Raw genomic sequence first — 12,347 nt, 5'->3', positions numbered from 1 at the left:
TTTTTTTTTTTTTTTTTTTTTTTTTTTCCTATGCCAGCCAGTGCTCTCACCTGTCAGTCAACCATTTATTTTCACTTTTCCATCAAGGAGCCACCAGAGAAAACAGCAACAACTGGGTGTGTCTTGTTAATGCAAAACATGAGCTGCAGGTTGCCCAAAGCCAGATTACTTACCAATTGTTCACTTGAAGGATGGTGAGTCCCGTGTCTTGTGCCAACTGCTTTTTCTGTTCTTCAGAAGGGTAAGGGTGCTGCAAGAGAACAACAAAAAAAAGATAGATGTGTGCACATATACCCCGGGCAGATAGTGTAGTGCGTATCACATGTCAGGTGCGATGCTAGGTGCTAGGGATTCAATAAGAAACACATACGCTCTGTAAAAATAGTATGTGTATATCAGGCAATATTTAGGCTATTTTGTCAATAGCCTCAGTGTCTAGTGAAGATACAGTCTATAATTAAAGGTAAAAATGCTGAGGTGTGTCACTCTTATTAATGGAATACTACATCATCTAATTAATGGCAGTAAAAGACAAGCCAATTACAAAGATTAGTGAAGTGTATAAATAGCTACTTAGGATACTTGCAGAACCTTGATACTGAGTTTATCCTTTAAGGGTTTATTTGTCGCAAACACGGAAAGTTTAGAATGATCTTCACTGTATAAGATTAAAATAAGGAGAAGCCCTTTTTGATGACATAAAATCCTATCATCTTGATGTAATATATTCATAGAACCACAGACTTCTAAAGCTGAACCATTTGGACCAACCGTCTCAGCTGAGGTCCCCAGTAGTTAAGCACTTTGTCAGCATGACATTTTCCCTCTAAAACACCATATTGCCAGATGCAAGTATCAAAATTAGAGTGGGTGGATATTTTTGAACCACTAATCATTGCAGCTCTTCTGAAAAGCAAACAAAGGACATTCAACCAAAGTTGGTTTCCATATCTGAATGTCAACACATGCTGGGATTCTGAACACAGGCCAATACAAGGTCAAAGACCAGCATATTTTGCATGCTAAGAACAAGCCCAGCCATGTTCCTCATGAGTTAGAGTGGATAAAAAAGTATTACAGGATTAGATAATAAAATGAAACTCATACCCTCTTGAAAGAATGTTTGGAATTCTACTGAAATTAGTTTTGGCACAAATACTTTTTGTTCAGTAATGAACTATATCTAAATCTGAAATATACATTTCTAAAGCCTGGGACCTGGTATCCATCTATGGACACATTGACTAGCTTGGAACTACTGCATCCCAATAAATTCTCCCCAGATAAAAATTGTTCTGATAGTCAACCCTCTATTCTCTTATGAATGAGAAAGGGCACCCTCAACTCTCAATTTAACTATCTCTACCATTGGAAACTAAATTCTGGTCTATTGAATGTTAATTAACATAGGTTTTAATCTCATTAATAATGTCTGATTAGATGCTAAGAAGTCTTGTTAATGACCACTTTAATGCTATTATAGGTAAGTTTAAATATGTTCTATATCTGTACACATGGGATTCGTTTGTGGAGAGCAGAGATGTAGCAATTTTTCCCATAAGCATTGTCTTTGATTGTCACTTAATCAATAAATACACAATTAGAATAAGGCTTTGCTTTCATGGAATATAGTGCCTTTCTCTAAAGAGCTCCAGGTATATTACAGGCAGGATGGTAATTAATCCCCATTATATCCCTTTGAGGGACATAAATGGAATCTATGGTCCGTCCTGTCTTACAGGTGAGGAAACTGGCCAGGGCAAGGCATGGTCAGCAGCCACATGACTCAGTGATATTTCCTGCTTCCCTTCCAGTGTCTAAGCCTCACCATGACTGAGGGATGTGGCAAATGCCTTTCGTAATCTTCATTCTTATGCCCTCCCCAAAACTTTCAGACTGCTTACCATGGCCTGTAAGGCACGCCACCACCCAGCCCTGCCCACCTCTCAGACTCTGTGGCCTTTTCTTCGCCCCTGCTCCACTCCTCTGTCTGACCACACAGTCCTCCTTTCTGTTCTTCCAACACACCAACCTTCAGTCCCTACCCTTCAGTCTCCTGCTCCAGTGTCACCTTCTCATCTCAGCTCAAAGGCCAAGCCTTACCCACCCAGAGTCCACCAGCCCACCTTACTGCCCTCACATCGATCTTTTCCTTTTCTCCCTAATGGCAGAGCCTCACTCTCTGAAACACCTGTTCTGATGATTTGTTTCCTTTCAGAGTGCCTCTTCTCACCCATAGAGAAACTCCAAAGTCCATGACTTTCTCATTCACCATCCTCAAAGCCCAGCCTAGCGCATAACAGGAAATCAGTAAGTATCTGGGAAACAAGAAGGAGGCTATGTCTTGCCATGATACACAGATATTGTCCACTCAGATGCAACATCAAAAGGTATAATAAAACTTTTTTTCCACAGCCCACAGGAGGTGTAAACAATCCAACTTGAGATCCACAACGCTACTTTCCTGACTTCGTTCCTAACGGTGATATCAACCCACTCTTTTCAAATAACAGTATATAAATTTCAAAATAGGCTAAGATCATAGGTGACAATCACCCTACACAACATAATGCCAGTAATCACAGGCAAAATCTCATGACTGGATACTGAGTTAAAGGAATCCTCTACCCTAAGGTTTAAAATATGGCTCCTGTGGCATAAAAGTTTGCCGCACAATACAAACCGTATGAACCTCTTATCCAGTGAATAGACACTGATTTAAGGTTTGATATATAGAATTTCTATGTCTACATTAGTTGAGGAACTGTTATAGGCATACATGACCCTGTAGAGTGTATAAATTTATGCTGCCGCTCACTAGCTATGAGATTTTAAACAAGGGACAACTTTTCTAATCTTCAGTTTTGTCTTCTGGAGTTTAAAGACCCGTAACAGGGGCGCCTGGGTGGCGCAGTCGGTTAAGCGTCCGACTTCAGCCAGGTCACGATCTCGCGGTCCGTGAGTTCGAGCCCCGCGTCGGGCTCTGGGCTGATGGCTCGGAGCCTGGAGTCTGTTTCCGATTCTGTGTCTCCCTCTCTCCCTGCCCCTCCCCCGTTCATGCTCTGTCGCTCTCTGTCCCAAAAATAAATAAAAAATGTTGAAAAAAAAAAAATTAAAAAAAAAAAAAAAAAAAAGACCCGTAACAGTTAAAAGTTACCCAGGCTGGCAATTCTTACAGATTATAAGCCTGATTTTGAAATATGCAAATTTTAGCATCCAGCTGTTGGGCACTATTTGCCATCTAAAAGTATAGACCCATGTACACAAGTCGTTTCCAATCTATAACATCTTCTGTAATTTGCTTACAGTTGTTCGGGTCCTGTGGAAATCTCTTCCAGCGACTTTCAGTAGAATTAATAAATATGTCAACAATCTCTATTCACTGTAGCTGGATGGCAATACCTTTTGCCCTGCCTCGTTAGTTGTGACTTAATATTATGACCAGAACTGGATAAAAATTAATATTTATGCCATTTACCTTTAGTTACTTTGGAAATTGAGAATTGTCACAGTCATTTATTTGTGCTGTGTTTTCAAGAGTATTTTTGCATGCCTGTTTGTGAGTAAGTTTTACACCATTCTTACAAAGCAAATGGAACTCACATTTTATTTATGCAGGTGGTGTCAGGAAAATTCTCTCTGGATCATTAAAATTACCTGAATCATTACAGCTTCAAAGAGCAATCGATGGCCCTCAAAATTTCAGCACAAATTTAGGTTGTTTCTTCACATCATGCAGTTTCTGATTTCATAATTTAAATATCATGAAACGAGAAAGTTCTTTTTTTCCTCTGTCACTTTTCATGTGATCTGATTTTAAGTAATTGGAACAAACTGTGTCTAATTTCATGCAGCATAATTGCTAGGCAGCCTCAAGCTATGGAGACCCAGCACTCCATCTCCATTAAACAATTTTCAGTCATTCAGGATATATTTTTTTTAAATAGAAGTGAATGAGCCTGGATGAAATTAAATGCCACAATAATCTGGTCATTGTTAAGGGGGAAAAAAGGTGTCAACAAAATTCCCTAAGCCCTTGTCTATGGTAGGGAGATTGAATTTTTTTCTTTTTTTCATAGTTCCTCGACTGGGTGTCCCACAAACTTTTAATTCCCTGAAGAAAAAAAATCCATAATTGCTAGAATCACATGAAAGCCATGACTTCAGGTAGCTAATCCACAGTCAGCCAAAAATTCACAAAGGAGTAAGCTTTTAACTGAAACCCAGTATCTTTAAATGTCTTAAATCCTATGCATCTTTCTTACCTAAGCTTTTTTGGACAGTATGAGTTATTCCTTTGTAGACTTGAAAAAAAATGACAAAAACCCAACATGCCAGGAGCAAGGCTCCTGTAAAACATTCAAAATCCTGTTGTGTTATGCCCACAGGATCGTAAGATGGGCAAAGGTAGACATCAGCTTACAAAAGAGATAAAGAGGAGGACATTCTAGGAAGAAAATGGGAAATTCATTCCAAACCATTGCAACCAAGAGCCTAGGTCACCCCTTGCCTTTCTCCTGAACACCTTTGCTATTAACGGCAAGGACACTAGTTTAAGAAAGATCAGTAGGTTCTTGTAAAGGGAAGATGGGTTGCACTTGGCCAGACGCACCAATCAGCCTAATCACTTTGGGATATCAAAGCAAATTTGACCACAGTCCAATAGGTAGTGACAGGAGACCTTTCCTTTGTTGTGTACATTAGCCTCATGCCATTATCTCTTAAAAGCTTAATTATTTGCAAACAATTGATCAAGATGGGAATTTGAGAAAGGATATGCAAGGGCCACTGGGAGAACTGCAACGCATTAAGAGAGCAAACAAAATTACCTTTAGATCTTACAATAAGAATTAACGATTGAGACGGGAGAGCGAGGCAGGGCAGTAGCTACAAGGGTTCCTTCTCGAGTGTTTCCCATTTGATCTGCATTAACACCTCAGGAATGAGTGAAAGCCATAAAAGAGTGATTATGTAAGGGTGAAGCTGACCCTCCCTTCCAGCATTAAACCTGCACACGTGTATTGGGCTGGCTTCGCGGGGGAGAGAAGAGGTGCTGGACTCAGTGGGAAAAGACGTGGCTTGGGGGTAGTGGGGGACAACTCACAAAATGATCATCCGTATTTCAGCAATCAATGCTCTGACTTCTCTCCAGGGTAAGTCTCTTGCTGACATAGAACCCGTGTGTCACTCTTCCTGTGTTTCTGGATCTGAAGTGCGACTTCTGATGATGACCTAGTATAGCAGTGATTGCTTAATAACCCCATCAAAGAATGAAGTGATCCCTGGAGTATGTGTCCTGTGTCATAGAAATGGTTAAAGAATGTCTGACGAAAATCTAAAAATAGCTTACATAAAAGTGAAGTCTGAACTGTCATTTTATCAGCCCCAAAGAATAGAAAGCGACAGAAAGAAAATGGCAACTTGCTAAAAAGAAAGTTACGTCTGCACAACTCCAATTTTGTTTCTTGAGGTTGGGATGGGAGGGGGGTTCTGACACTGGTTATCTGGTATTTACAAGTTTACAGAACGTTGGAAGAAAACTTATTTACTTAAACAATCAAGCAGACCGTTTCAGATGAGTATCGATGGCAAAAGAAAAAACTCTTCAGTACACAGATGGAAAATGTCCAGTCTTATATCTTAACGACATCCTTGACCAAATGTACTCCTTTCATCAAATTTTCCACCCTTGACTGCAAATGTGGATGCCAAGACAGTGATGAACTTTATCTTATCTACCCTGGTAACCAAGTTTCAATAACGTTCCCTCCCTGCCTGCCTTGCCCACTCTAACAGCACATTGTAATGGCAGCAGAAAATTTGAAAATAATCCTGTACAGAGCTCACTGGTGAGATAATGGAAGGCTACGCTGCCCCTTCTCAAACCTCAGATTAGTAATTTCTTGTGACACAGAACTGCCTCTATCCCGAAACTGCAAAACAGCTATAACAAAGCAATAGAGGTGGAAGCAATTTTCAAGCAAAATGTTACATGCTATACTTTAAAAGGTATGGGAATAGGTACCGTGGGAGCTGATCTAACAGGAGGAATTATGGCAACTGTCCAATATATCCCTTATCAAGGCAATGTTCTGTTGCTTGGCTGAATATGTTGGAAGAACAATTTCGGAACTTCTTTTATCCTTCTTCCTCCAGCCCTTTGCCTCCTCCACAGCTAAGTTTAATGCATTAATATAAGTTGACCTTGAGCTAAACTCTGGTATGTGATGGAGAGATACTCCCTTTAAAGAAAAAAAAAAAAATCCACCCTATGGCTTTTAACCATTAGATCTCCGTGTTCTTTTAAAACTTCTACTGAGTTTTTGACACTAAGGGAATATTGTGGTTCTAAATTAAAATAACTAGCTATATCTTTGACCTCTCAGGAGATAAGCAGAAACTTGCTAACCGAATGTATTTATATTTGTTTAATATAATTTTTTGCCTGTAAAAACTTCTCCCACTTTACGTAAACTTGCAGCCATTTTCCCCTTATGCATTGACTATGAATAGCTTACACTGTGACAATTACATTGATCCAGGATACTTTTTTCCTTTAAAAAAATCCATAATGCTTCCCTATTGTCTTTCAGCTTTATGAATTAGTTTTACTGTTTCAGTGAATGCTTTTTTGTCTTTTGACTGCACATTATCAAAGAGACACTTTGTGCCTCCCATTTGCATTACAAAAGCAGGGCAGCGTGCAGTGGAAGAACACAGCCTCTGCATGCATAGCAGTTGAGTCCTGCATGCTAGCTCGGGCTGGAATCAAAAGAAGAGGCTCTGGCAGTACTGGCGAAGAAGCCAAGAACGTTTGGAGCATCATCAGGGAAGTCGCAGGACTTCGACCTGCTTTTTAATTCTCCACCAGCGCTCCTAGATTGCCTGGTTCTCGGATTAAATGTGCTCCATCGATTCCCAGCGCTTGCTTTCTCTGAAGCCTAGTCAAGCCATTTTCCAGACAACCCCTCCGATTTCTCGTCTATCCAGCAGCAGTTATATGAAGTTGCTGGGGGAGTTATGCAAGTAGGGAAGTCAGGTAGGGATTTCTAAACTTGATCTTATCCCATGAAAATGACAGAAGCGTGGAAGGAAAAGTTGAACACCGGGTAATATTTCATAGCAGTCTTTACTTTTGCACTAATGAGACTATCTTTTATGATTCACAGAAGTGACACCATGGTTTCACAGTCCGTTGTAAGGGCCTAAGACTACAATACCTTGCTTGTCTCATCTCTTCTGACCTTTTAATTTCTTATAAATATAAAATAAAAACACTAAACAAAAAAGACAAATACCAAAAAAAAAAAAAAAAAAAGACAAATACTTATACTAAGGGATTTCACAGTCTTTCACATTGGACATTTTCTTTAAGTTGCTTGCAATTCTATAATAATGACAATGTTTTAGATCTATTCTTTATTAGCTATGTATGTGTTACAGGAGTCTTTTTAAGTATATGCATTAAAGCATAAAATTTAGACTGTAAATTAGCAATTACTTATACCCTCCTCCTAAAAGTATTAAAATTCATGAAGAGTGCTAAAATTATTTTGAACAGTTATGATTATTAATGAACTCCCTGAATATTGATTCTCTTAGTAGAAGACCACGGCTATAAAAGGAAACATGAAAAGGCCAATAAGAAAAACAGAGTGGGAGCTGTAGGGGCCTGGGGGTGGGGATGGAGGGGAAAAGTCATGCTTCACTTTTGTGACCTCTTCAAATCATTTTAAATCACAGCTCATTTGAACTCTTACTGTTTGTCAGTCAGACAAACACATTACATGTATTATCTCATGTACTCCTGGTGGCCCCTATGAGTAGGGACTATGCTTAGCTCCATTTCACAGATGAGGAAGCTGAGGCCCGGCTAGGTCAAAAAACATGCACGACAGCTCTCAGCCACTTAGTCCTGGGGCCAGGTCTTCCCTCCCCTGAGTTTCTGCACTTGGCTGTGCTCCCACAGATGTTTCTTTCCCAATCTCCATTCCCCTTTTTAAGCTACATTAACACACACACACACACACACACACACACACACACACACATCTTATAATGGAGCATGAACCAAGCTCTTAGCTGTGGTGAGCAGTGACTGAATGTTTCTCCACATTTTAACAGCCATGATCTGGGAGAGTGTTGCTGTTCTCCTTGCCACAACCCCCATCTGCATCCCCATTGCTTCTGCCTTGGAGGCAAACATCAAGGGGCAGAGTTGGAGCCATGGGTGAAAGGTAATTCCCCAGAACCTTCCCCCACATTTTCTCTCCATCAGCATCTGTCCACAGCACCCATCCAAAGGGACTTTATTAATAGTAGCTTAGTAGTATTAGTTAAAAGTAGTCGTAGTAATGGTTACATGAATTAAGGAGTGAGGATGTATCAGGCGTTGTTCCAAATGTTTTACATGTATTAAGGCATGTAATCTCACAAAACCTTATGAGGTAGGTGCAACTATTACATTCATTTTACAGATGAGAAGACTTGGACACAGAATGGACCAATAACTTTCTCAAGTTCACACAGCTGGTGAGCCATAGAGCTGGGATTTGAAAGTTGGTGGATTTGAAGACTCGCCTCCGAACTATTTTGTATTTAAAATGATGGGTGGAGCCATCCCACTCACCCCTCATGGGTTAATCATGAATATATATGATGATTCCTACTCATTTTATGTGTAAGCTATTCTTTTAAGGTGTGTCTTTTACTTCTATGACTCGGTTTCTAGATTTTGCTATGAGACACAAAACTCAGTGGAACTAATACATCTCTCACTGTATTTGTACTTGTAACATTGCTTATAAATACAGGAATAAGGGTGGTCATACGTGAGAATGCTCTTAAGGGTCATAGAAACAAATGCCGACTATTCCAGACAACTACACTACAATATCTGTTAAACTGTCTGCTTTGAAGTAAATCGTTGTGTCGGTTTGGAAGTTTGTGGGGTCTTTTGCCAATTAGTTTCATTGCTTATTTGATTCTTAATCGAGTACGAGTAAAATTACATTTGGAACCATTGCATTTCAGTAGATTACTAATAAAAACACACAAATGCTATTCTCACTCACAATGCAACTAGCCTTGTTCTGTGTGCGCAATATGTATTTGTTGTATGAATGAATGAGTGCTATTGAAGTTAGGGATACCCCAAATGCCTCAACTAGCACTTATAAGTAGATGGCTTTGGGTAAACATCGGAAAACTAACAGCCTTATTTCCACAAATATGCATCCTTCTCACTCAGCTCTACAAATCTCAAACCAGTACAGGTTTTATTTACTTTATTTAACTGACATTTACATAATGCTTACTCTGTGCCAGGCAATGTTCTCAGTGCTTTACAAGTATTCACTCATCTAATCCATATAACAAGCCGATGAAATGTTTTTCCTTTATGTTGCAGATGAGGAAACTGAGGCATGGAGTCCGTTACTTGTAATTTGGATGGAACCCTAAGCGGTCTAGTTCAGTAGCCCAGGCTCCTAATTATTGTGTTATCTTATTAGTCTTCCTTAGCTATAATTTCCCTCAAAGTTTCTCCAGAATCCACTCTATGCTGTTGTCAGGCTTATTTGTTACAAAAGTTCCCTTCCCACTCTCCAACTGCAATGCAATGAAATTCAAGTTCTCCATCCTCTGGGAGCTCAGCACAGGACTGAAAAAAGGATAAAGGAGATTGCTTCCCCCGAGAACTACACAATAACAGATAAAACAAAACTGTGACACACCATACTGGGCCACTTTTCTGGGAGGAAAAAAAAAAGTTCAGGACCCATTTACACAATAAACTCTGAAAAAGTGAGGATCTTTTCCAATGTACATACAGTTCATCTCTACATTTCAGAGAGCATACCAGCTAAGAAGAGATTTATCCCCAACCTGGAGAACACTTTTCCACTTTAAGGAAGAAGAAAAGAAAAGAAAAGAAAAGAAAAGAAAAGAAAAGAAAAGAAAAGAAAAGAAGAGAAGAGAAGAGAGAAAAGAAAAAAGAAAAGAAAAGAAAAGAAAGGAAAAGAAAAGAGAAAAGAAAAGAAAGGAAAGGAAAAGAAAAGAAAAGAAAAGTAAGTGTTTTGAAACCATTAAGAGAAAAGAAAAGGAAGATGAAACACAATGATACCATTTTGGAATGAGTCTGTTAACAGTAATTATAATTTGCTTTTACAGATGCCCTGTCCAGCATTAAATATTCAGAAAAAAATCCTTGTATGAAGAATAAAATATCCATAAGGTAGAAGCAAAACTGGTATATCTGGTGAGAAGATTTTTGAGAGAGAGTACTAGAGATAGGGAGAGAGCAATGAAGATTCCGTGCTGCTCCCCATATGACTAAAGACCCCTGGAACTGGTACTCATTCTCTAGTGCTAATTTTCCCACTTAAATGACAGTGATGGTGTAGCCTCATCTCATTAGAGATCATTGTCCCCAGTAGACAGTTGTGTTTATGGGGGACTCTGGCTGTTCCACACCTGCTGATCAGGTTGCTATGTGATCATGGCTGCATACAAACAGCAGACTCGAGCTTGCTGGGCTGGGACTGATGAGCCCCGGCTAATTCAGGGGTGATTATGTAGTTTACTGGACCACTAAACCTCTTTAAGCTTGTAATTACTGCCTATTTGAGTAAAGAACATTCAAAAGCAATTCACTGCATCATGCCTGCCACAGCTGGAAGCAGGCTGCCAGCAGTCTGTGGGGACATTAAAATCTACAGGGACGTGGATTGAAGCCCAGCTAGCAGACACTGTCAGCAGCACCGCAGCCAAGTACGTGCACATTCCCGCTCACCTCTCCTGACCAAGCTTACCATTAAAGGTGCAATGAAAACTATAGAACAGCCATAAAGATGACAAATAATGGAATCTAATGGTACAAACTATATTTTAATGATTCCCCCCCCACTTTTGTAAAGCTAAAATTTAAAAAGTCTTTTCAAATGTCAAAGAGAGAGAGGGAGGGAGACAGAGAAAGAGAGAGAGAGCACATGTGCTTTAAATAATACCCGCTGCTGAGATTTACTGTATACTTGCTACAAGTTCCATCCAAAACAAAAAACAAAAAAAACTACCAGCTTGAAAACAAAATACCCACCTTTTATGCTTTCTAAAAGAACCGAGATGTATAGTCATTTTAGATCTCTTCCACCCACTTAGCTGCTGTGTTTATAACCTTAGCCGGGAAAATATTGTTTAGCTAGTTGATTGACATTTTCTAAAATCACATGTGTAATTTGTGCTGTTAATGAATTAAAATGCCGTTCAGACACCTGAGTGAAATCTACTTTCAAGAGTCAGAGAGGATTCAAGACAAAAATATATCAGTATTTGTCAATGTTCTCATTTTCTTTTGCTGTCACCTTAACAACTGCAGTCCTTTTGTATAACAAAAGTGTAAAACATGCTTTGCATTGCTGCCGGTATAATTATTACTTGTCTCTAAGTAACAAAAAAAAGACTGGAACTTAATGAAGGGGGATTAAGTTAATTTCTTTTTTAGCTAACAGTTTCCTGTCTCTTAAAATGTAGACCTTGGTGAATATAATGTTCAGGGAAGGAAAATTAAGCTTTTTATTTCACGAAAATCTCCACTTTGGAATATTGATATTAAAATATTAAGATGATGTTTATTCTTTAAAAGTATGTAAATTTGGTATTAAATAAAGCCACAGAAATCCTCTCTGACTACTCCATCCAAAGTCCACAGATCCAGGGGGTTTATGTGTTATCTAGACATCATTCCTATTAATATTCATTAGGTGGGTCTGCTTGCATTTTTATAAGCTGTGAGAGAGGCAAAAGAAACAATCAGAATTCTTTAACACACAGGCATTATCAATTCAACATATGCCAAATAGCAGAGCACCCAGATCTGAAGTTAAGATTCAAATGCAATTTACCTTTACTAAGCTAATTTTCATGAGAACTCTTTTCCCTTCACCTATTGTAGTCTAAGCTATTTAATTATCTCTATTCTCTGTAACATACACTTCAATTTTTAATTTAAGAGATTATTCAGCACTATACTTTATCTTGGTTAACAACAAAACCCTTATCTTGCAATCAAACTGAAGAGAATTTCCCCTTAAGAAAAAAAAAAAAAACAACTAAAAACTTTAAATTGTTTTAGTAATAAGATTACCTTTATCTTTATGAACCTTCTTAAGCAAACCCTTTTTAACTTCCCAAAGCATTTGCTGATGTGAATTCCCTGTCTGTCTCCACAGTAGATTATAGAAGAGGGAGGAATCTTAGTCAAAATTTGGGCAGGTCCCAGTATGCTTGCTCAGTTGTCCAATCTAACTGGGCAGGGAAATGCTGGCACACTGAGGGCGTGTTTCGGTGAG

General features: G+C 39.0%; 1 protein-coding gene across 2 annotated transcripts in view; it reads right to left on the bottom strand.

Moving 5' to 3' along the window:
- MEIS1 (Meis homeobox 1) overlaps positions 1–12,347 on the bottom strand; it is a 137,552-nt gene that overhangs the window by 23,408 nt on the left and 101,797 nt on the right. For both annotated transcript variants that reach the window (XM_049651546.1, XM_049651544.1), the window contains exon 9: positions 174–250. In XM_049651546.1, the coding sequence (XP_049507503.1) occupies positions 174–250 (77 nt within the window). The remainder of the gene's footprint in view (positions 1–173; positions 251–12,347) is intronic.

This window comes from Panthera uncia (assembly GCF_023721935.1).
Source record: "Panthera uncia isolate 11264 chromosome A3 unlocalized genomic scaffold, Puncia_PCG_1.0 HiC_scaffold_11, whole genome shotgun sequence".
In the NCBI taxonomy this organism is placed as follows: domain Eukaryota; kingdom Metazoa; phylum Chordata; class Mammalia; order Carnivora; family Felidae; genus Panthera; species Panthera uncia.
Note: the sequence above shows the minus strand (reverse complement) of the source record. Positions and strands in the feature narration are given on the sequence as shown.